Here is a 26619-nt window from a genome sequence, read left to right as displayed (position 1 = left end):
TTAAGAAAGGAAAGCTGCCGATTTCTGTTGTCTCAGCAGTTCTGCCTCAACCCACTACTTGCACAACCCTATGGACTCATTAGCCCTGCAAACACTGCTGGTCGGCTCAGATGCAGCATGTAGACCCAAATCCTGTCACTTAGGCTGCACAGGACATAAAGAACATGACTCAGACAGATAAACATGAAGCAGCGCTGCTTCTTATTTAGATTACACTCATTTTCTGTCTTTGACCCACTTGCTTCCTCTTTAATCTCTTTTCTTGCCTGACAAATCAGATACAATGATTTAGCAGAAAATGCTGCTCTGTAACACAGTAACCCCTCTTGACTGTGGGCGTGTATGCAGCTACTAGGCCAAAAGGATTTGGAGCATAGCAGAGAAGAGAAATAGCTGCTCTCACACAGTGCCAGGCGGCCCTTCCCATCTCTGTCTGCTCTGCACTTTAATGGCCTCCTGCTTCCCTTTGAGTCCGGACAGAAGGAACCGTTGTCCGGCTCGAGCCAAAGAGGGAGAGATGATACCGCTCACACTGAACATCCAGAGCCCAGAGGAGGCATTGCGGTGACTAATGGCTGGAGGGTTGTTAGCATACTATGTTCATATTACAGTGGAACATAATTATCTCTCATGGGGGGATGGATATTAATGTGGAGATTGGACCCAGACAACGTGGGGGTAATTTTCAAACTCGCCATTACACGGCATGTTGATACAGATCTGATTTAAACCTCTGACAGAGTAATTGCCTTCTGCAAAAAGCCTCTGAGGTTTAATGCATTCATAAACTGCCCATTTGCAATTATGTTTAAAATAAGCCTTAAAACAATATGTGCAGTCTTTCTTGGTATGAATATTGTAGAGTGGAACATCAGTCATTATTAGGGAAAGAAAATAGTGAAAAATGCATCGCTATAATTTCCCTGAGCCTTCGTATTGCTCGTTTTGTCCGAAAATCTAAAGAATATTTAGTTTACAATCATGTTACAGTGTGTAGGATTTAGTGGCACCTAGCAGTGAAGTTGCAGATTGCAACCAAATGAATACTCTCCCTCTCTGTCTAAGCATGTAGGAAAAAAACTCGGGCTGCCAAATTGTCAATAAAAGCAAAAAGCAATATCTAGATCAGGGTTAGGTTTGTCTGTTTTGGGCTACTGTAGGAAAAATGGTCGTTCAACATGGCGGATGTCATGAAAGAGGACCCACTCACTGTAGATCTAAACGGCTCATTTTAAGACAACGAAAACAACGATTCTTATTTTCAGATGATTAGACAATAATGGAAACATACTAATAAATAATAATAGTATTATATATAGTAGTAATAGTATTCCATTGCTGCCGATAGATACTACTAAGCCTTACACATTGGAGTTACAGACAAGAGCGTTTTTTCCCCCCCGATATACCAGAATGATCATAGGTTTTGTCAGAGCTTTCAGAAGCGCTAAAATTACAGTAATGCAAGACTACAGTCATAAACGTGAACAGCAATGTCGGTCAGTCAACCACTTTACTTCAGAAACAAATATTTTTACAACTCTTGCCACCATAAGGTCTGAATTGTATCATTCCCATCAGCCTCAGCTCTACTGATGTGTTAAGGAGCATGTTAATCAGCATGTTAGTATTGTGATGTTTGCATTTAGCTCACAGCACCAGCCTCAAAGAGCTGCATGGCTGTAGAGTCTTGTTAGTCGGCCGCTTGTGTCCGCTAAAGTGACCATAATTTATCAAAAAAACGTGAATGTAAAACTGCACGCACAAAGTGTGTGTAACAGTGCATCATCATAATTTAAAGCTTGTGTGTAAATAGATAATTTTGGTGCATTTTGTTGTAGTTCATCATCCAGTCGTGTACCGTGTCTTTGTCACGTGGTTTTCTTTGTTTATGAGGGTTCATTTCTCACATGTTGTCTTGAGGTTGTGCCGTCAGCTACATTGTGGCATTGACGAGAGAACAGAGAAGGCAGTGTCCTGGTGTGGCCTGGCCCATATCCAACACCAGCCAAGCAGACATCTCACTTCTATCATCGGCTAACAGCAACCCACGCAGGGAGACCTCTCTGTGCTTTAATTTGTGCTAAATTGCGGAAACGAGCAGGCGAATACACAAATGGAAAGACCCATTAGGAACAACTAAACTAGATTATTCATTGAAGAGGTGGGCTCTCCTGTTTTTTCGTTTACAGGCGGAATCAATTTTAGGACTGTGTGTTTTTGCCCTGTTGGTTTCGTGCCCATTTAATATCCACTCATCTAATTTTTAATGGGATTTTACATAATTACAAATGAGGTATAAAAGGCTTTGGCAGACTCTTGCCAAACGTGTGTATATATCCGCAAAAGACTTCCTCACAGTCGGATGTACACTATTTGTATGTTTATGTGATTGTCTATGTGGTGTGCGTGTATACGTGCATGTGGATAGCTACCTATGGAGCTTGGATGAAGGAACAAGAAACTGGAACACAAGGACAGTGTGTCATCTGTCTGTCCACCCCAGGACGCTGAGCTACGAGGCTAGAGAAGCATATGTGCATGTAACCAGACTGGACTTTATCTTTGCCTGTGTGTATGTGTTTGTTAGTCTATCTACATTCTTATATAATCTGCTAGGTAGAAGCATTCAGTGTGTCTGGTTGACCCACCTATATTCTAGTCAGCTCCATTAAATGTGACAATGTATTGAGAAGTGCAGGGCTGAGCCTGCAGATCGAGCAGCTGCAGTCAGAGAAGATCTAGTAACCGACCCCTGAGCCTCCCTCAGCATCTAACCCCACCCTGTCTCCCTCTTAGCCAATCAGAAAGCGGCTGCTGGGCCTGGCTAAATGAGCAATAACATGATTTATGCCCTATTCAGAGTACATGCTCCATTTACAGTAATAGTGAGCTACAGGCTTTGTTCTCTGGAAGCTTCCCAGGCAGGAGGAGAGGGCTGCTTTTCCAGGGAGGTTGAAGTGATATTTTTTTGCCCACATCCTGTGTTATGTAGAGAGGCATATTTTCCTCACTTTGTCTTCATCTGTTTGGTTTGAAATAGATGCTCTCCTAGAAGAAATGGCCACTTGATTTATCATTGGTATTGTTTTTCATGTGGCTGAAATTAAAACATCATATATATCATTATTCTTAATTTAACTTGGTAAATGTTCAATGACGCAACATCTGTAATCCGAGCTTTAATCCTAGTAAGAGGACCATGACCCTGGCTGTTATGTTTCATCTCTCTCATATGGTATTTAAGTGTTGCATAACAACGTTTACTGATTTAAAGGACCTGATCTAGATATTTGTAGTCCAATGAGAGGTCTAAGATAGCCCCAGTTCGTGCCTGTCTGGGGAGTGATACATTTTCTGAGCAATCTCAAAACCTAGGTTGTTCAACAACATTTACTGATTTTCTTAAGGTATTTTCAGATTCCTCAAAGACTATTTGGGTGAAAAAGTACTCAGAGTTTAGATTTCTGACACGTTTTTTAAAGATCTGACTGTATTTCATGAGCCAGATAGCCATAACTGGTATACAGTACGGACAAGGACAAGCAAGGACACACTGTGTTGTAGGATAACATGATGATGACGATGAGTTGTTTTGAATAAAAATATAAAATCATTGAAAGTAATATTAATTTGCAGTACATCAGTATATCTTTGTATGTTTGACTTTTGGTTGACATTGATGTTTAAATTGTTTCACAAGTTGCTCCTTCAAACCCGTGGTGGAAAAAGAGGTGTTGTAAGATGATTAATGAGATTTCTATAATATAATCCTAAAATAATCCTACTCATCCTCCTACCTACGACTACGACTCCTACTCACGACACTACTCCGACTAATAGAGAAGAATAATAATAATAATAATAATAATAATAATAATAAGTGTTTAAATCTCTCTATGGTGGAGATGTTAACAAGACATCTGAAACATGACAAGAGGTCTCAAGAGGACACAAATATTTTGTAAGTGGCCACAAGACAAAATGGTTGCGTACCAATTGGTTTACTTTTTAACAATGTATTTTATACGCTCATCATATGTTGTAAAATCTTATTGTGACAACCAGCTACTAACTACAGCAGTCAGTGACACATTTTATTGCTCAAAGGGACATTTTGGGAACAGTCACAATCTGCAGCAAACATGTTGAAATTCTTTTACACCGTACAACAGACTGAATATTTTTTCATCCAGATGGTTAGACAAGACTCTACGGATACTTGAAACACCTTCAGAACAAGCTAAGAGAGAGATTGGATCCGTAGCTCTGTAATGATAATCCATGAGAGGCCCAAACTGGAGAAGCATAATTACATCTGCAGAAAAGGGCAAAAGTTGTCTGCTGCAGAAGGACTGCAGAGGGACGAAGTCCTCCTCTAATCTAGTATTTACTGTTTGGTGTGGAGTAGTTTTCTGTCTTTATGTGAAAAAGACAAGAGAGGCCAAGTAGAGTATGTGAGCTTTGTGTTTTTTCAGCAGTGCTCTAGAAACAGGCTGTTGAGTTGCAGTCTACAAATGTTTGTATGACGGGGTCCTGTTACTGAGGCCCACTTTGAATGTGCCTGCACAGTACGTGCATAATTCATTTCTAGTATGATTCATGCAGATCTGCAACAGCTTACAACTGTTAAGTATTAATAAAGGAAGGACGTAAGTGTCAACACTCACCAAGCCATGACATAGTGACATATTAATCCTGGGTTCATTGGTTTTATTGCTTAGATGTTGCAGTGAATTTCCCCACTTTAGAAGCTTCTCATCTTTGAGCTCACGTCATCCCGAGTTAAGAGGGGAAATCCTCGGGATCAAAGTCTGCAGTAGACACATCCTCAAGCATCTAATGCTGACCCAACCCATACACACACACACACACACACGCACACACACACACAGAGCTGAGTGAACTTCACACTTTCCATGCCAAATAAGCAGCGCTATAGGTAGCTTATCACTTTCTACCTGTATACTATCAATGTGTTATTGTTTTATGTGCATGTTTAATGTGATTGTTATCTTTTATGACCAGCTGGTTGCACACTTTTTTCACTAATGGGGTCCTATTATTAAACAGTCAGCAACCTCTTTTCTATATTCCAAGAACTCAGGGACTAATGGTCACTCTTTAACGAGTTTATGACCCTTGTAAGAGCCCATTAAGAAAACAAAATAGAGTCTAGCATATGGCAGAAATACATTAGAGATATACTAATAATAATAATAAATATATTTCTGTGGTGGTGATTCCATAATCTAAACAAGAAAACATACAGTATAACCCCTCAAAAATGATGTAGGTGCGGTCAGTAAGCAATATCAACTGCAGTTGTAGTGCTAATATTCATTTTGATTAAAAAAAAACACACAAAACAAAGAAAAGCATATAAAGACAAATGTGAGGTTCACAAAATCCTATTAGAAATATGTGCTCCAGATTCTTGTATGTAAGGGTCTTGATGTGTAGCTTCCACTAGTCGGCGTTAGAAGAAATATTCAGATCCTTTACTGAAGTAAAAGCAGCAATTTAAAAAACAAAAAAACAAAAAAAATACTCTGTTACAAGTGAAAGTATTTACTAAAGTTAGATTACAGTAGTATTATCAGAAGAAATGTTCTTGATGTAGAAAAGTTATAGTACTGCCTATGTAGGCAAAATGTCCTTATTATAGATGCCATTACATGTAGTTAAAAGTAAAGTAGTGTTCCACTGGTTTAGCATGACATTGGCCTACTCGCGATGTGCAACTTAACAAAAACAAAAAAAGGGATCGAAATTCAGCTGAACCAGAAATATAATCTGTTTTCTTCTTAGTCTTCCTGGTTAAAACCTTGAGCAAGTTGCATTTTGGGTATCACACAACTCATACAATAAGCATTAAGGCAGGTTAGCCCAGCTTAGCATAAAGACTGGAAACAGGTGGAATCAGCCAGTCCGGTTCTGTCTAACAATAAGAAAATCCACAGACCAACATCTCAAATCGCATAGTCTTGTTTGTTTAAACAACACCAGAGGCATATCAAGGTGCGTAGTTGCCAAATGTAATTAATAAATTAAGAAATGTTGTCTTATAAGTATAAAGTAGCAAAGAGTTAAAACACTTTATTGAAGTTCAGTACCTGACAATTTACTTTTAACCACTGGAACTAGTTTATTGTGATCCTCAATAGAGAGGCAGAAAGAGAGGATATGCGTGTGTCATTTGGCAGGCTGATTGATCACCCCATGGATGAAAACATTTCCCCCACATGCACACAGAGCCTGATTAAGTCCAGTTTTTCTGCTGCGTCTGTGTTGACTGATGAACACACAGTGTCACTGTGCCAGCACCACCCTGCTCCTCAGCAGCAGAGGAAATGGTCACATACAGGAAGGACGTGGAGGCTTGATGGGAAGCGATGATGGAGTGTGCCTCGAATACCTACCAGTCATCATTACGGGAATTACACTTCATCGACGGACTGCCTCGCCTCAGTCTGAATCCACTGGCTGCTCTCTGCTGTCTCTGCACTAACAAATGGGCCAAGCATACCTCACAGGCCTGGTCCAGTGGAAACTTCTATTGATTTGATCCCTGCTCCTGGTTTACATTAGTGTGAAAAAAGGCACTGCAGGGAAACTGCTCAGACCAGTCCAGCAAGTACTGTGCATGTGTTGTTGTCATGTCAGTCCTTAGGTATGCTGACATACCTGCTTCATCTACATACTGCGACTATGTAGGTGGACTTTGTTCTTTGTCATGTTGTGGTGACTGGCAGTTATTTACTCAGCTACGTCTCTTTCCTCTTTTAAACGTCCTATCAGCTCTGTGCGTGGGATGGGGGTAGGGAGAGATGAAATGCCACCCAGAGAAGACAAGCCAATATTATGGATGGTGCTGTAAATGATGAAATCCCTTGTTATGTCCGAGCGAATCTTCATGTTTTAGAAGCTGGAACCAACTTGAGAGCTTTACTCTTAATCCAAATAGTTGGTTTAATTTCATTAAATGACTATTTGTGTTTAGTGGATTAGTATTTGGACAGACACGCATCTTTCTGTTGTGTTGGCGCTGCACTCCAACACATTGGTATTCAAATAAAAAATTGATATTGGAGTAAAATTGCAAGTCAAACAGTCTCAACTAAACCAGAATCAGTCATGCAGTAATAAAAACTTCATAATCCATTAGTGCTGCTTTCAAGTCGGTTCGGCCACAAAGTAATTTATAGGTCGCACTCATTTATGTAACTGTATATGCAGAGTTTTTGCTGATAAGTCATACAGTCAATATGAGATATTATATTTCTAAACAATTGCACCATGTAATTTGTGTAGAAAAATACTTTAAAAAACTTATATAATGCCTAATGTTTTTTTTATTCTATTAATCTAGTCTAGTCCAAGGTAATGTTTCTACATGTGGGCTCTTTTTCAACTTTATCATCATTTAACACAAAGGAAAGCAACAATTTCTCACATCTGAGATGGGGAAAGTATAGATTGTATAGGAATGTATGTGGATTGTCAAAATATTAGCAGATTTATTTTCTGTTCATACACTAAATGATTACTTTCCCTGAATATGCATGTTTTACTTTTGACTGACAGGTGGTTGCCATTACAGGTGGGCTGTTTGAGCTCCGAGCTGTCATTCAGCCTGCCTTAGGTCCACCGATGATCCATGTCTTTGCCGATTTTTAGATTGGCCAGGAGGTGGCAGAGGCAGGACTGCCAAGATGGTGGTGGACAGAGCCACCAAGCTCTCACCTTCACATACTCTTGTCACAGATACGACATCCTTTTACACAGTCCATGATGGAGGCTGACTTCCCTCAATCGGCTGTTGCTGATGCTGTAGCCATGGATGTTGCTGCTTCTTGTGGGCAGGCTTTATATATGACGTGCAGTACAAAAGTACTGTCTTGTACAGTATATGGCACAGTACCTGCAATCTTGTAGTGCAACATCAGAGTTGCGTTATGAATATATGATCCCGGCCACATGGGACAAAGATGAGGCCATGCAGTTTAACTATTAATAAATGCATGTACAAGCCTTTGCTGCTGCTGCTCTATTCTGTTGCAGCACTTTGCACTGCAGCTCACATCTGTTATCGTACTGAGCAGCAGGCCTTTTTGGTGGAGGAGCCCCGCTGGCTCTAATCTTAGTGGCCTGGTAAAATATGCAAATGTTTCCCCGCTCTCCCAGAAGGTGAGGAGAGCGTGGCATAATGTTGTTTATTCACGGCCATGACTTCGGCACTGTTCAGAGAAGGGCTGGTCTCATGGTTCATGACCTTCTGCTCAGAACACCAGTTCAGAATATGTATGTTGTCATGTCATGCCCTCTTTTTGAGAGGGCTCCCCCATCTCTGATCCGCAGTTTGTCATGTGCAAAAATATAGGATATTTTAATTAAAAGAAAATGTTTATTCTTTATTTCTGTCATTTGTTTGTTTTAAAGAAAGATTTAATTTCACTTCTCTGAGAAACATAACTTGCTTTTAGCCTCAATGCTTATGTTCTTTTTTGTTTTGTTACAGGTGTCCATACCTAGCTGTCCATCTGTCTCCTGCCATCCCAGTTTTCGCTGTCCTGCTCTTCCTCTTCGTCATGGCCATGCTACTGAGGACCAGCTTCAGTGACCCTGGGGTGCTGCCACGGGCACTCCAAGAGGAGGCCACATTCATCGAGATGGAAATCGGTGAGTTACAGGAATGATTTAGAGACAATTTTTATACTATAATATATATTATTTTATATTCTTTAAGCACGTATTTCATGAACCACCTAAGCTCTATATTTCCCCTAAAAGTCGCAGCCTAAAACTTCAGCATTGAATTTTTAAGTGTATCTGATGTGCAGACACACACAGCAACTCTACGAGATGTTAGGAAATGAACATGTCCAAGAGTTGATTTCCTAACATGATGCTAATCTGCTTCATCATGATTGTATGGGGTGTGGTTTGATCAGATATGAGTAATGGTTACCAAACAGCCCACTGACTGATCATATTCAGATTCAAATCTAAATCCTGATTGGTGCACAAAAGTATGTGAGCTCACTTTTTACCTACTGAGCCCTGCACACGGACAAAAACACAAATACAGAAATCTCCTATGTGAAATAATAGAAACATACAGAACGTCATCACTCATAATAAGTAGACTATTGAGAAAATAAGTGATTAATATCCCCATTACACTTTTTCCATACGTTGGAGATCACATATATATTCCTTTTCATTTTAGTGTCAGTGCCTCAGTGAATGCATGTCTTAAAGCTTCTATAGTCAATGTTTTTAGTTTTACAATATATCAAATGTAAAATGGATCACTATCTACAGAACCTGACTCTTCAGCTCCTCTCACCTTTATGGCACTTTATAATGAGTTTCAGCTCATTGTTTAGCTGTCTGGTCCACACCTTAACTGTTCTGATTCACTCTGACCGCTCCCATAGCGTCAGTTTTGGCTGCAGCAGTTACACTACCTGCTCAGCACCAGACGACAGAAAGACACAGTGAATAACTAGCTGGTGAATATAGTGCAGCATTCAGCTGCTTAAAAAAAGCCAGATATTTCTCTCAGGAGTTGGTAGAGACAAAAAATGGACCTATAAGAGAGTGAATATTGGTATTTGGTTCATTAGATGGCTTGAAACACAACTCATAACATTTCTTCGTCACTGTTGGATACATTATGTCAACAGGCAATAGTTTGTCATATGTCAAAGCTGTGTTCACAGCTTGTCTTCGCTGTCACCTGGCCAGTGAATATTGCAGATTTAAGTAAATTTAGTAATAATAATTTAGTAATAAATCGTAAGTTTACATGAAGGACTTTGTGTCATTACATCACATATGTAGGATAGATGGAAGGGCAACATTGGATAAACAAGATTTGAATTTCGAGCCAAGGATAAACAACAAGAGCCCTGTGATGAACAGGCGACCTGTCCAGGGCGTACCCTGCCTTTTGCCCAGTGCCAGCTGGGATAGGCTCCAGCCCCCCCGCAAACCTAATAAGGATTATCAAGTTATTATTAAGTTATGGAAAATGGATAGATGGACAAGCTCTGTGATCTCTCTGAACTGGCTTAGACTGGTACACGCGCGTCACTGTCAGATTGCCATTAATCTGGATTATGCTGATTTTAATCTAAAATAGTAAAATAGCTTTGATTAGGCCAACGTTGATTGATAGTTTATCAACTGAGGTGGACAGAAACAGGAGAGTCGAGGCTCTGAACTATCCACACGTCATTAGAAAAATAAAAACGTACATATCCACTTTCACTCACAATCCATGTAAAATATTAAAGAGTTCACTGATGACTGTGTAAACACAGATTTTCATTTCTAGTGTTAAATGTGTCTTAGCACAGTCGTCATTTCTTCATTTGTGCACCTTCAGTAATGCAGCTCAGATTATTATTAATATTAAACTTACACTCAGTCAAGTTTGAAGTAGTCTCACCTCTTCCAGTGTGATTGCAGTCCAGAACCTTGAAGTATGCGTAACTCTTATGTGCAATCAGCACTGATAACGCCACCAGGCACAAATCTCTTATCTACATCCATTCAAATGTTAAGTCAACAGGGGGACAAATGGTTATTACAGTTCATGTGCTGCTACATCATCGTCATCTAGCTGATGTTCAGAGATTGTGGACTGAAAATTAGTATTTTGGAGGCATACATATTCAGTATATATATGCTAGTTAAGCAGTGAGCAGACAGCCTCAGGCCTGTTGGTTTATTCATGTTTGTTGTGCCTGATGTTGCTTAAGGTTGGGTGTGCTCGACTGTGGATGAAGAGCTCCGTCTAACACACATTCATTACAAGTGCTCTTGTTGTCTCATTACACAGGACAAACTCTATGCTGTATAATAATGACAACAAAGCCTTGGCTACCAAAAAATAAACAAGCACTAAGCACTGCATATTCCTGCACCAGCCATCCCTGCATCCTTACTCCCTGCCTGCCTGCCTGCCTGCCTGTGTGGCCTCTTTGTCTCTGTTAAAGATGCACAGTGTCCTTCAGCTATCACTCGTGCTTTCTCCTACTCCGGTCAAGAGGCATGGGTGGAGACTGGACTCAGCTCGTGGCTGTAATAGCAAAGCTGAGGCACCCTGGTCCTCTGAGACCGGGTTAGCTTGCAGCCGGTGCTTCTCTCATCGTGGCCCGTGACTCATACCGCATGCTGGATGACAATGGCTCAGTGGTCTGACTAGCTCTGGCCGTCATGACCCAGTTGGACAATATACAGCTCATGTGTGTGGTTTCTGAGGAAATCTCATTGGGAATTATTTATGTAAATAGAGCTGCAACAACTGATTATTTTCATCACTGATAAATTTGTTGGTCTATTTAATTGTGAAAATGTGACATTAAGTTGGTTACCAAGGTGACATCTTCAAATGTTCTTATTTTGTCAGGCCAAAAGTCTAAAACCCAAAGATATATTTCAAATCATTTTTAAAATGATTCAAACTCATTATCATTCTCTAATTATCTTAAAGGGTGTTTAATACACAAACTAGGGCATCTAACCTATTGATGTTTTTGCATGCATCAGTAATGTATGAAAACATAACATGCCTATGTTTCAAGATACAATCATCTGATGGATGTCATGATTATTATTATTTTTTTGTTGTTGTTTCCCATTGTTTCCAGTCTTTCTGCTACGCTTAGATAATCAGCTGTTTGTGGTAGGTTCATATTACTTTACAGGTATCTGAGTTATATCAATCTTCTCAGATAATTTCTAGTAAAAAAAAAAAGGGAATAAGCTTATTTTCCTAAAATGTAATAAAATAAAATCTACATTTAAATCACCTCCTCCTACATCCTCTCTGGGTGCTTTTAGTTTCAGGTTCCACACGCAAACATAAAAAAAGTAGCATTTAGCTGCACTTTGGTTTCATGCCTTGACCTTTTTCGGCATGTAGCCTCCTTAAACCCTTCACTGATAGCAGCCTCCTTTTTTGGTTTAATTTTTTACATTCCACATCTCTACAAATCTCCCAAAAGCAAACCCATTTATCACTGAAATGCTTACATGGATCTGTAAAGAATGTCAAGAATATGCACTGCAGCAGCTTAAATAAAATACAGCCTCCATGCAACACTTATAGATATTATCCAGTATGTTTTTAATGTGTTAGAGTAGCCGTTGTTGCAGAGTGTGGGCGTTGTAACCAGTAACAGCCAGTGGAGGAGGCAGGTATGGATGTTTGATCTCATTCTGAGGCTGAGGCAGGCATGTTGATGAAGCTGCCTCGATGCTCTGTCCCCTCAGCATGTTAGCGACTAGTCCCATGGGGAATGCTAATATGAGGAGAGGCATCCTCTTAGAATATATAATGCCACTAGCAGACAGAGATTTGCTACCCGAGGGAGTGGCATCATTCCCCATGAGTGATGACTCATTAATTTATTCTCTGCTGGTTTATCCAGTAATCCTATAGCTTCTTAATGGAGAGCATTTTGTACTGTCGGATAAATTAAATTTTACAGTCTTCATGTCTCAAGATATATCGTGACACAAGCTTATAAATGTGCCAGTTTCACTGATTTATTTAAATGCAAATGTTTAACAAGAATGAGCTTCATGAAAAAGAAATCTATCTAGCTTAATTCATGTAAATTTTTTCTCTACTCATGTCTGAACACAATTTCTACGAATACCAAATTTTTTGGGTGCGGTCAAATAGTCAAAAAATGACCTCCAATGTCCTTTCCTACACACTTTTCCTTGAAAGATGTGAAGGAGAGTTCATAAGGTCTCAGGAAAAGACATCCATGGTGCTCGGAGAATTCGACTGCAGTTACACTGGGCTACATCATTATGTGACGGCGGATGTTATTGACCTGATCTGTGGTAAAACAACAAAGTTCGGAAGATGCGCTACTATAAGCATATCTTAGATACTTCCCCCTGCACAGTGTAGTTTCATGCAGGAAATATAAACATGGACAACCTGGTAAAAAATGTGGCTTAATTTTTAAGGTCAGAATTGAAATAATAAAGGAATACAGTCTGTCACAAATGTAAAATATAGTGTTGGTCACATTCCAACTCCCGTCCATAAATATATTAGTGAGTTATGGCAGAAGATGGTTGCCTAATAAGCAACATTAACTTACGTGATGAGCTGGAAGGATGCTGAAAAATTTGACCATCACACTAAATTGTGTGCAAGTCTTCTATATTAATTTGAATGGCCAGGATAACTTATAGCCCATATAGTTATTAACAGTATTTTACATCTTTTGAAAAAGTTGTTCATTACAGCGAACTTGAACACCTATATGTGTCAAAGCAGCCCAATAGACAACAACAGGACAAATACAGAGAACTGCAGCAGATGAAAAAGAACAAGTCACGATCAGTTCATCAGTTTGTAAGAATGCAGCACAGTGAGGACACAAAACAGGTTTCGTAGAGGAGACAGGCGTCTGTCTGTCTGTCTGTCTGTTAACAGACTGCAGTCTGTACTGAGAAACTACAGACCTGTACAGTAACACAAGGCTTTATTATTTTTAAGTTATTTTTAAGTCAACATGTTTGTCCATATTCACACGCTCTCTCTCTGCTGCAGTCAGCATCACGCTTATTTAATACATTTTACATTTTGGCTGGTTGTGAATGATCGAATGATTTGTTGATTTTTTTTGTTGCTTCCGCAAGGAATTATGGGACGGCATTAGCAAAAGGAAAGATCCTTTTGTAAAGGATGGTCCAGTGTATCCTTTGCTGAAGGAGATAAGACAGGAAGCATTGGAGCACCTTTGCGTAGCATTTAGAGAAATCAAACAGCTCTTGTCATGGCTACTACGTAAATTCTTCCGGGTCATTTCACTCAGTTAGGAACCTTCCCGAGCAAAATAGACTGCTGGACTGCACCCTTTATCTTAATTTATCCCCAGAAAGTCAAAGTAACTTTCTTATTTTCCATTAACTCCACATTCACATATTCCCGATGCAGCATGTTAATGGTAGATTTCTCCCGAACACTTTCTCTGCTGAGAGAATCCCGCCAGCATCCCTCTGGTCATTAGTCAGCTTCTCGAACCTCTCGGCTCCTGCAGTGCAACGTAATTAGAAAGATCTGGATTGCCAAGAAAAGTGAATGCATTTGGTTGGTGACTGCAGAAACAAAAGATATGACATTTCAGTGTTAGGAAAGGTTGGTTGATGCCCCAGTTGAGCAGGACACTGCATTATAGTGTTGCTAATAAATAATATTAACAGCTCAGCAGTGATTTCACATAAATCCACCATCATCAATACCGTATTGAGCCAATGTCGTGATTCACTGACATCCTCAAGGTTCAGCTGTCAAGATTTACGTCTTGCTCTTTTCTCGTCCTTGTCACTGAATCTCACATTTCTCACTGCCTGTTTTAGAAATGTACAGAGCAGTGTTGTGATTACCTGTACAGTCTAATGCAATCCATTGCAACATGGCTGCAAGAAACTACCATCTGTGAAGCATATAATGTTCATTATTTGTAAAAACGCTGCCAGAGGTGTTATTTTGTGTCCTCTGAAGACTTCGTTTGAGGTGTTATATTAGATTGCGAACACCTTTTTAGAAAAATATATTGTGTGATCAAGACTGCCAACACCTCCTAATGAATGTCGTGCTTTTTTGTCTCCGCAGAGGCTGCCAACGGGAACGTCCCCGCAGGGCAGCGACCCCCGCCTCGAATCCGCAACGTTCAGATCAACAACCAGATCGTCAAGCTCAAGTACTGCTACACCTGCAAGATCTTCCGACCTCCTCGAGCATCTCACTGCAGCATCTGTGACAACTGCGTCGGTAAGAAATCTGTTTTGATCCGCCGTCAGTTCTTATAATGTTCAAACGAAGGCTTTACGATGTGAGAAGACCGCTCGCTGAAGTTGGATCATTTGAGTTTTTCAGGAATAGAAAGGTGAGCAATGTTTTGTGGGGAAAAATAGCCTGCAGATGTAATGATTTTTTTTTTACTAAAGCCTCAATTCATTTCTCACGATGATGAAATGATTTTAAAAACACAGCTTTCTAAAAAAAATGTTGGACAAAGATGTCAGAGTGGAAAAAAAGATTTAGAAACCTGAAAAAAATGGGCCAAACTTCAACTTCACAGGGAGTGTCTTTATGGAATGTGCTTTGAACAGTGTGCACACGTGTGTGTGTGTTTGTGAGGTGTGTGTATATGTAGCTGTGTCATCTTTCATCCCTGCAGAATAACAGTGATTTGGCTTCTGATGATTGAGGAATGTGTCTGAGGGGAGCGTACACTCATAGGCGATATGAGAGGAGACAGTGGAGGCTCAGTGAGGGAATAAGTGCTCCGTCATTGTGAACACTGGTTCATCTGTGTCCACCTGCTATAGAAAAACACACACACACACATGACACAGCAGCACGCCTCAGTTTTCTTTCACTGCAGTCATATCTTTTATCTTTCCCTCTTTTAACCATGATACTGCTTATCATGGTTAAAGTCTCTCACAGAATATGCAGCATAATAAAATAAGCAGACAAATTATGTTTATACCCGGTGCCCTCTCTGGTTAATATATCATGAGACTGTCTGAGTATTTGGACTGTTTTAGCTTTATATGTAGCACATGGGAGTTGAAACAACTATGGGGGGGGGTTGTCTCGTTCCAGATCTCTGCATAACATATTTTTTTAGTAAACAAAATGAACAACGTTGAGTTCAGTTTGATTATCAAGCCAGTAAAATGCTTTCAGCTTTTATTTTGAGGATTTTTGCAGAGGTCCTGCAGTACTCCACATGTAATCTAAAAATTGGGGGGCTGTGTATAACAAGACAAAGAGTCCACAGACATGCAAGCAGCTCGGTGAGGCAGTATTTTGTTTTTCTTCTGTTTTCCATGTTCACCATATTCGTTAACATTAGGCTAGGTAGTGTGTTAGGTATTTGGTCATATACCAAAGTATTGGACACATTTAATTGTTGACCTGATAATGGCGCTAGATGAAAAGTCAAGTTGTTATTTTGTTATAAATCATCCTCCGGACACGATAAATGTCTGTATTATTGGATGTTTCAGCCATCCCTGGAGCCATGTCCCTAATGTGGCTAAAAGCATATTGTGAGGACGAGCTTCCTTTTCTACTCTGTAAATATAAAAAAAGATCAATTTATTTTGACCCTCTATATACAAGTCGCATCACGTCTGTGTTTCTGCTTCGATGTTGACTGTATATTGTTGTGAAACTCCATCCGGAGAGAGCGGCTGTGTTTCTACTGCAGAGAAAAGTGTAAAGCAAGATGTTTACCTCTGTTGCCTGTTTGACCCTGCCTCTTTTCATCTGGCTCTCTGCCAAATTATAGAAGAGGAGAGTCAAGGATGATCACTATATTTAGACTGCAGGCTGATGCACAAAGCGGTCTTTGACTAAAAGACTATGTCTGATGCTGGTGTATTTTTAACATTTGCAGCTTTAGTAGAATTTATTCATACATACCTTTTTTTTTCTTTCACACAGACCGATTTGATCACCACTGTCCGTGGGTAGGCAACTGCGTGGGCAAGAGGAACTACCGATACTTCTACCTGTTCACCATGTCCCTCTCCCTGCTCACCATTTACATCTTCACCTTTAACATTGTCCACGTGGTGATGCGTGAGTATCCTGTCAGATGTGATGCATGGATATCTAAAAGAATGTGGCGAAACAGGAAGAACGACCTGTGATACGTGCTTACGAGCAGCTTCTAGTGAACTGCATGAACACGTGCTGAAACTTTGACCTAATTCAGACCAGGCTTTTCCTGGAGTGTGACATGACACGCAATAGGAAATGACAATTTGACATGATTCCTCTTTCATCCTTATCTTCCTGCTTCCTTGTTCGACCTTGCAGACAGCAAGTAGACAGAGAGACACAGGAAACATGTTTCCTAGTCAGGATAATAAGCTCCGGGCGTGTTATCTTTAATACTGGAGTAATATGTAAGAACTGTTTGTCTATGGTAGAGAAACATTGAATAACTCTCTGTTTGTCTGTTCACAGGCTCAGTGGATAAGGGTTTTTTGAACACTCTGAAGGAAACACCTGGAACATATCCTTTAAAGCTCTGACAACATGATATACCGCAAAAACAGCTGCTCTGTGTGCTCTTTGCCAAATTTCCTAGAATAGAAAATGAAAAACATCAAAATTCAAGTACGACACCCCAACTATGACCGTTCCCTAAACTTCTCCCTGAACAGTGATATAATAATAGCCATCTAATAATAGTTTAGCTCTCAGCACAGCAGGCCTGTCAAGCTTTGGTTTTCTGAATGTGATGCAGTGGTGTCCTGTTTTAGCATTTCTAAAACCAAAAACACAAGAGCAAAAGTGTAATCTCCTCTAACATACACTGCAGTCAGTACCATGTCCCACTAATTAGCATTGCCGCAGTATTAACAAATTGTCACTTCCAAGGCCAAGGCACAGCTAACCTCATCACTTTGATGAGTTGTAAGTTATGACAAGCCCCTAGGCAATGTAGTATTTCACCTCTGTGCTGTGCTGTTTTTTTTGTCTGGCACTTATTGGATTTGGTGAAATTTTGTGACCTCAACCAAGATTACCCAAAAATATATAACCGTATAAAGAATGGACAGCGCATGAGTAATGTCACCCGTAGGTTTCCAAGACAAGGTTTTGAAGCCGAAACTATGTGGAGCTGGCTGCCGTCATGTTGGATGTACTGCTTCTTTCAATTCAGACTAATCTAAATATTGGCAAAGACATGGATCATCAGCGGACCTGAGGCAGGCTGAATCACGACTAGGTTTTTTAGTAAGCCATCTGTAATGTCAGTCAAAGCGACAATGCTTAACTTTAAGCCCTAATGTCATCTGAACAGATGAGTTAACAAAATTTCACCCCTGCTCACAGTTGTCTTGAACTGTGAAATTGGCTATAGAGACCAAAACCTTTTTTGTACAAGGCTGTAAACATGTTTACAGTTTTTAGCACTTCCGCATCGGCTTCATTTCACAGCACCGGAGGTTGCCGCTTGCCAAAAACCCAAACACATGTCAGTCCTGATCCCTAAAATCCTTTTCTCTTGTAACTTTGGAAAAGAAAAGATACAGTTTTCTGTAAGCTAAGCAGCCAAACAGGGGTTTTGAACGTAATAAAAGTCTTCCCTATCATAAGCATAATACTAGAACAAACTCTGCACTGCAGTGTTAAACAACAGTACTGTTTCTTTATCGTGTTTTACTCAATAAGCTTAATTAGCTAGCTACAGCTGTCATTTCAGTGAGTAAAATCCACAGCAAGAATGTTGCCGATTGGCCAATAAATCTGCTACAATTATCATTGTAAAAGTACAAATGCAGTATATGAACTATGCAACAAGGGAAAGCTTGACAGACATAGCAACAGTAACTAAGAGGGAGTGTTAGCGTGTTAACAAATGAGCTGAATCCCACCTGGTTATTTTTTGCACAGTAAAAATGGTAAAATTCTCGTCTATGGTTCCTTCCACTGACCGGCTTTAATCATGTTGCATAATTGTCCGCCATTATGCCGTCACCTGCTGTCCACTGTTTAATCAGTGATCATGTGTCAGGCAGAACACATCTGTTGCTGTTTTCTTAACTTGAGTTCACTGTCCTGGAGGTGTTGGTGTGCTTCTTCACCCTGTGGTCGGTGGTGGGACTGACTGGCTTCCACACCTACCTGATCTCTCTCAATCAGACCACCAACGAGGATGTAAGTGAACCTTTCTGCACGTTCAGATAAACATGATTCATGCCATTTAAAGCTTAAATCCATTCAAACTGCACGTGACTAGAGCCTGATGATGTCATCGCATCTACAGTTTTTCTGCTTAAGTATGAATCATCCTGTGAGGCACAGTGCTGTACTTTGCATCTAGTTTGTTTGGGTTTTACACCGTCTTTATGCAAATGAACCAGCATTGCGAACACATGAACAGGACTAACTCATTCTTTGATTGGTTTTGTTTGACATTATTATCATCAAAATGCAAAATCATGCTCTGTTGATATGAACCATATTTGTCTTGGTGAGCTTACCAACTAAAAACTCTTCATTTAAGCCTTAAAGTGGACTTTATGGCACACAAGGACCAGCCTCCTGAAGCCCAGAGGGTAGCAACTATGTACTTGAAGCTGTTTGATAACTTGTGCATACATCAGTTGATTTACATTGACAAGTTTGCTTGGTAGCTAGCAACTGTATTTACACCTTTTCAACATCTGCCTAGAAGCACTAAAAGGAGTTCAAGGAGTTTTATTTATTTGTCATTACAACACATGTAAACAGAAAACATAACATGCTATGTTTCAAGATTCAATCATCTGTGGATGTCATGATTATTATTATTTATTATTTTTTTGTTTCCCCATTGTTTCCAGTCTTTCTGCTACGCTAAGATAATCAGCTCTTTTTGGTAGGTTCTATTACTTACAGTTAATGATATTATTCACATCTTCTCAGATAATTCTAGTAAAAAAAAAAAAAAGTGAATAAGCTTATTTTCCTAAAATGGTAATAAATAATCTACATTTAAATCACCTCCTCCTACATCCTTTCTGGGTGCTTTTTGTTTCAGTTCCACACGCAAACATAAAAAAAGTAGCATTTAGCTGCACTTTGGTTTCATGCCTTGACCTTTTTCGGCATGTAGCTCCTTAAACCCTTCACTGATAGCAGCCTCCTTTTTTGGTTTAATTTTTTACATTCCACTCTACCAATCTCCCAAAAGCAAACCATTTTCACTGATATGCTTACATGGATCTGTAAAGAATGTCAAGAATATGCACTGCAGCAGCTTAAATAAAATACTTAGTTCACAGCCTCCATGCAACACTTATGATTTTATCAGTATGTTTTTAATGTTGTTAGAGTACCGTTGTTGCAGATGTGGGCGTTGTAACCCTACCGCCAGTGGAGGGGCAGGTATGGATGTTTGATCTCATTCTGGGCTGAGCAGGCATGTTGATGAAGCTGCCTCGATGCCTGTCCCCTCAGCATGTTAGCGACTAGTCCCATGGGGAATGCTAATATGAGGAGAGGCATCCTCTTAGAATATAATTGCCACCATCGACAGAGATTTGCTACCCGAGGGAGTGCATCATTCCCCTGAGTGATGACTCATTAATTTATTCTCTGTGGTTTATCCAGTAATCCTATGCTTCTTAATGGAGAGCATTTTGTACTGTCGGATAAATTTAATTTTACAGTCTTCATGTCTCAAGATATATCGTGACACAAGCTTATAAATGTGCCAGTTTCCTGATTTATTTAAATGCAAATGTTTAACAAGAATGAGCTTCATGAAAAAGAATCTATCTAGCTTGTTCATGTAAATTTTTTCTCTACTCATGTCTGAAACAAATTTCTACGAACCAAATTTTTTGGGTGTGGTCAAATAGTCAAAAAATGACCTCAATGTCCTTCCTACACACTTTTCCTTGAAAGATGTGAAGGAGTTTATAAGGTCTCAGGAAAGACATCCATGGTGCTCGAGAATTCGACTGCCGTACACTGGGCTACATCATTATGTGACGGCGGATGTTATTGACCTGATCTGTGGTAAAAACAACAAGTTCAGAAGATGCACTACTATAAGCATATCTTGCTCTTCCCCCTGCCCAGTGAGTTTCATGCAGGAATATAAACATGGACAACCTGGTAAAAAATGTGGCTATTTTCAAGGTCAGATTGAAATATAAAGGAATACAGTCTGTCACAAATGTAAATCTAGTGTTGGTCACATTCCAACTCCCGTCCATAAATATATTAGTGGTTATGGCAGAAGATGGTTGGCCTAATAAGCAACATTAACTTACGTGATGAGCTGGAAGGACGCTGGAAAGTTTGACCATCACACTAAATAGTGTGCAATTCTCATGTCTTCTATATTAATTTGGAATGGCCGATAACTTATAGCCCATATAGTTATTAACAATATTTTACATCTTTTGAGAAAGTGTTCATTACACGAACTGAACACCTTGTGTCAAAGCAGCCCACTGACAACAACAGGACAAATACAGAGAACTGCAGCAGATGAAAAAGAACAAGTCACGATCAGTTCATCAGTTTGTAAGAATGCAGCACAGTGGACACAAGGCAGGTTTCGTAGAGGAGACAGGCGTCTGTCTGTCTGTTGTTAACAGACTGCAGTCTGTACTGAGAAAACTACAGACTCTTACAGTAACACAAGGCTTATTATTTTTAATCTTATCAACATGTTTGTCCATATTCACACGCTCCTCTCTGCTTGCAGTCGCGCATCACGCTTATTTAATACATTTTACATTTTGGCTGGTTATGAATGATCGATGATTTGTTGATTTTTTTTGTTGTTCCGCACGGAATTTGGGACGGCATTAGCAAAAGGAAGATCCTTTTGTAAAGGATGGTCCAGTGTATCCTTTGCTGAAGGAAATAAGACAGGAAGCATTGGCACCTTTGCGTAGCATTTAGAAATCAACAGCTCTTGTCATGGCTACTACGTAATTCTTCCGGGTCATTTCACTCAGTTGGAACCTTCCTAGCAAATTGACTGCTGGACTGCACCCTTATCTTAATTTATCCCCAGAAGTCAAAGTAACTTTCTTATTTTCCATTAACTCCACATTCACATATTCCCGAGGCAGCTGTTAATGTAGATTTCTTCCCGAAATCCCGGCCCAGCCATCCCTCTGGTCATTAGTCAGCTTCTCGAACCTCTCTGCTCCTGCGTGCACGTAATTTAGGAAGATCTGGGATTGCCAAGAAAATGAATGCATTTGGTTGTGACTGCAAAACAAAAGATTGACATTTCCGTGTTAGGAAAGGTTGGTTGAGCCCCCGTTGAGCAGACACTGCATTATAGTGTTGCTATAAATAATATTAACAGCTCAGCAGTGATTTCCCTAAATCCCCCATCATCTACCGTATTGAGCCAATGTCGTGATTCACTGACATCCTCAAGGTTTCAGCTGTCAAGATTTACGTTTGCTCTTTTCTCGTCCTTGTCACTGAATCTCACATTTCTCACTGCCTGTTTTAGAAATGTACAGAGCATGTTGTGATTACCTGTACAGTCTATGCAATCCATTGCAACATGGCTGCAAGAAACTACCATCTGTGAAGCATGTAATGTTCATTTTTGTAAAAACGCTGCCAGAGGTGTTATTTTGTGTCCTCTGAAGACTTCGTTTGAGGTGTTATATTAGATTGCGAACCCTTTTTAGAAAAATGTATTGTGTGATCAGACTGCCAACACCTCCTAATGAATGTCGTGCTTTTTTGTCTCCGCAGAGGCTGCCAACGGGAAGTCCCCGCGGCAGGACCCCCTCGAATCCGCAACGTTCAGATCAACAACCAGTCGTCAAGCTCAAGTACTGCTACACCTGCAAGATCTTCCGACCTCCTCGAGCATCTCACTGCAGCATCTGCTGACAACTGCGTCGGTAAGAAATCTGTTTTGATCCGCCGTCAGTTCTTATAATGTTTCAAACGAAGGCTTTCGATGTGGAGAAGCGCTCGCTGAAGTTGGATCATTTGAGTTTTTCAGGAATAGAAAGGTGAGCAATGTTTTGTGGGGGAAAAAATAGCCTGCAGATGTAAGATTTTTTTTTTACTAAAGCCCCAATTCATTCTCACGATGATGAAATGATTTTAAAAACACAGCCTTCTAAAAAAAATGTTGGACAAAGATGTCAGAGTGGAAAAAAGATTTAGAAACCTGAAAAAAAGGGCCAAACTTCACTTCACAGGGAGTGTCTTTATGGAATGTGCTTTGACACAGTGTGCGCTGTGTGTGTGTGTTTGTGAGGTGTGTGTATATGTGCTGTGTCATCTTTCATCCCTGCAGAATAACAGTGATTTGGCTTCTGAGAGTTGAGGAATGTGTCTGAGGGGAGCGTACACCTCATAGCGATATGAGAGGAGACACGTGGAGGCTCAGTGAGGGAATAAGTGCTCCGTCATTGTGACACACTGGTTCATCTGTGTCCACCTGCTATAGAAAAAACACACACACACATGACACAGCAGCACGCCTCAGTTTTCTTTCACTGCACGTCATATCTTTAACCCGATACTGCTTATCATGGTTAAAGTCTCTCACAGAATATGCAGCATAATAAATAAAGCAGACAAATTGTTATACCCGGTGCCTCTCTGGTTAATATATATGAGACTGTCTGAGTATTTGGACTGTTTTAGCTTTATATGTAGCACATGGGAGTTGAAACAACTATGGGGGGGTTGTCTCGTTCCAGATCTCTGCATAACTATTTTTTTAGTAAACAAAATGAACAACGTTGGTTCACGTTTGATTATCAAGCCAGTAAAATGCTTTCAGCTTTTTTTGAGCGATTTTGCAAGGTCCTGCAGCACTCCACATGTAATTAAAAATTGGGGGGCTGTGTATAACAAGACAAAGAGTCCACAGACATGCAAGCAGCTCGGTGAGGCAGTATTTGTTTTTCTTCTGTTTTCCATGTTCACCCTATTATTTAACATTAGGCTAGGTAGTGTGTTAGGTATTTGGTCATTTACACATTTATTGTTGACCTGTAATGGCGCTAGATAAAGTCAAGTTGTTATTTTGTTACAAATTCCTCTGGATACTGCTATTGATGTAGCATCCCTAGATCCCTATGTGGCTAAAAGCATATTGTTGAGGACGAGCTTCCTTTTCTACTCTGTAAATATAAAAAAAAGATCAATTTATTTTGACCCCTCTATATACAAGTCGCATCACGTCTGTGTTTCTGCTTCGATGTTGACTGTATATTGTTGTGAAACTCCATCCGGAGAGAGCGGCTGTGTTTCTACTGCAGAGAAAAGTGTAAAGCAACGATGTTTACCTCTGTTGTCCTGTTTGACCCTGCCTTTTCATCTGGCTCTCTGCCAAATTTAGAAGAGGAGAGTCAAGGATGATCACTATATTAGACTGCAGGCTATGCACAAAGCGGTCTTTGACTAAAAACTATGTCTGATGCTGGTGTATTTTTAACATTTCCAGCTTTAGTAGAATTTATTCATACATACCTTTTTTTTTTTCTTTCTCACGACCGATTTGATCACCACTGTCCGTGGGTAGGCAACTGCGTGGGCAAGAGGAACTACCGATACTTCTACCTGTTCACCATGTCCCTCTCCCTGCTCACCATTTACATCTTCACCTTTAACATTGTCCACGTGGTGATGCGTGAGTATCCTGTCAGATGTGATGCATGGTATATCTAAAAGAATGTGGCAAAACAAGAAGAACGACCTGTGATACGTGCTTACGAGCACTTCTGTGAACTGCATGAACACGTGCTGAAACTTTGACCTAATTCAGACCAGGCTTTCCTGGAGTTGTGACATGACACGCAATAGGAATGACAATTTGACATGATTCCTCTTTCATCCTTATCTTCCTGCTTCCTTGTTCGACCTTGCCGACAGCAAGTGACAGAGAGACACAGGAAACATGTTTCCTAGTCAGGATAATAAGCTCCGGGCGTTTATCTTTAATACTGGGTAATTATGTAAGAACTGTTTGTCTATGGTAGAGAAACATTGATAACTCTCTGTTTGTCTGTTCACGGCTCAGTGGATAAGGGTTTTTGAACACTCTGAAGGAAACACCTGGAACATATCCTTTAAAGCTCTGACAACATGATATACCACAAAAACAGCTGCTCTGTGTGCTGTTTGCCAAATTTCCTAGAATAGAAAATGAAAAACATCAAAATTCAAGTACGACACCCCAACTATGACCGTTCCCTAAACTTCTCCCTGAACACGTGATATAATAATAGCCATCTATAATAGTTTAGCTCTCAGCACAGCAGGCCTGTCAAGCTTTGGTTTCTGAATGTGATGCAGTGGGTCCTGTTTTAGCATTTCTAAAACCAAAAAACGCAAGAGCAAAAAGTGTAATCTCCTCTAACATACACTGCAGTCAGTACCATGTCCCACTAATTAGCATTGCCGCAGTATTAACAAATTGTCATTCCAAGGCCAAGGCACAGCTAACCTCATCACTTTGATGAGTTGTAAGTTATGACAAGCCCTAGGCAATGTAGTTTTCACCTCTGTGCGGTGCTGTTTTTTTTTTTTTTTTTGTCTGGCGCTTATTGGATTTGGTGAAATTTTGTGACCTCAACCAAGATTACCCAAAATATATGACCGTATAAAGATGGACAGCGCATGAGTAATGTCACCCGTAGGTTTCCAAGACAAGGTTTTGAAGCCGAAACTATGTGGAGCTGGCTGCCGTCATGTTGGATGTACTGCTTCTTTCAATTCAGACTAATCTAATATTGGCAAAGACGTGGATCATCAGCGGACCTGAGGCGGCTGAATCACGACTAGGTTTTTTAGTAAGCCACTGTAATGTCAGTCAAAGCGACAATGCTTAACTTTAAGCCCTATTTCATCTGAACAGATGAGTTAACAAAATTTACACCCTCCTCACAGTTATCTTGAACTGTGAATGGCTTAGAGACCAAACCTTTTTTTGTACAAGGCTGTAAACATGTTTACAGTTTTTAGCACTTCCGCATTGGCTTCATTTCACAGCACCCCGAGGTTGCCGCTTGCCAAAAACCCAAACGCATGTCAGTCCTGATCCCTAAAATCCTTTCTCTTGTAACTTTGGAAAAGAAAAGATACAGTTTTCTGTAAGCTGACCGCCAAACAGGGTTTTTGAACGTAATAAAAGTCTTCCCTATCATAAGCATAATACTAGAACAAACTCTGCACTGCAGTGTGAAACAACCGTACTGTTTCTTTATCGTGTTTTACTATAAGCTTAATTAGCTAGCTACAGCTGTCATTTCATGAGTAAAATCCACACAAAGATGTTGCCAATTGCCAATAAATCTGCTAATTCATTGTAAAAGTACAAATGCAGTATATGAAACTATGCAACAAGGGAAAGCTTGACACCCATAGCAACAGTAACTAAGAGTGTTACGTGTTAACAAATGAGCTGAATCCCACTGGTTATTTTTTGCACAGTAAAAATGGTAAAATTCTCGTCTATGGTTCCTTCCATGACCGGCTTTAATCATGTTGCATAATTGTCCGCCACTTATGCCGTCACTGCTGTCCACTGTTTAATCAGTGATCGTGTCAGGCACAACACATCTGTTTCTGTTTTCTTAACTTGAGTTCACTGTCCTGGATGGTTGGTGTGCTTCTTCACCCTGTGGTGGTGGTGGGACTGACTGGCTTCCACACCTACCTGATCTCTCTCAATCAGACCACCAACGAGGATGTAAGTGAACCTTTCTGCATGTTCATAAACATGATTCCTGCCATTTAAAGCTTGAATCCATTCAAACTGCACTCCTGAGCCTGATGATGTCATCGCATCTACAGTTTTTCTTCTTTGGTATGAATCATCCTGTGAGGCACAGTGCTGTACTTTGCATCTGTTTGTTTGGGTTTTACACCATCTTTATGCCAATGACCAGCATTGCGAACACTATGAACAGGACTAACTCACTTCTTTGATTGGTTTTGTTTGCATTATATTATCAAAATGCAAATCATGCTCTGTTGATATAAACTATATTTTTCTTGGTGAGCTTACCAACTAAAAAACTCTCATTTAGACTTAAAGTGGACTTTATGGCCCA

At 40.1% G+C, this 26619-nt stretch overlaps 1 protein-coding gene across 1 annotated transcript in view; it reads left to right on the top strand.

The window, feature by feature from the left end:
• zdhhc9 (zDHHC palmitoyltransferase 9) overlaps positions 1 to 26619 on the top strand; it is a 37242-nt gene that overhangs the window by 1807 nt on the left and 8816 nt on the right. The window contains exons 2-6 of the mRNA XM_019278437.2: positions 8522 to 8682; positions 14657 to 14815; positions 16502 to 16639; positions 17030 to 17078; positions 18628 to 18730. Coding sequence (XP_019133982.1) covers positions 8522 to 8682; positions 14657 to 14815; positions 16502 to 16639; positions 17030 to 17078; positions 18628 to 18730 — 610 coding nt within the window. The remainder of the gene's footprint in view (positions 1 to 8521; positions 8683 to 14656; positions 14816 to 16501; positions 16640 to 17029; positions 17079 to 18627; positions 18731 to 26619) is intronic.

Source organism: Larimichthys crocea, chromosome I, assembly GCF_000972845.2.
Source record: "Larimichthys crocea isolate SSNF chromosome I, L_crocea_2.0, whole genome shotgun sequence".
Classification (NCBI taxonomy): Eukaryota; Metazoa; Chordata; class Actinopteri; family Sciaenidae; genus Larimichthys; species Larimichthys crocea.
This window is presented reverse-complemented; position numbering and strand designations above follow the sequence as displayed.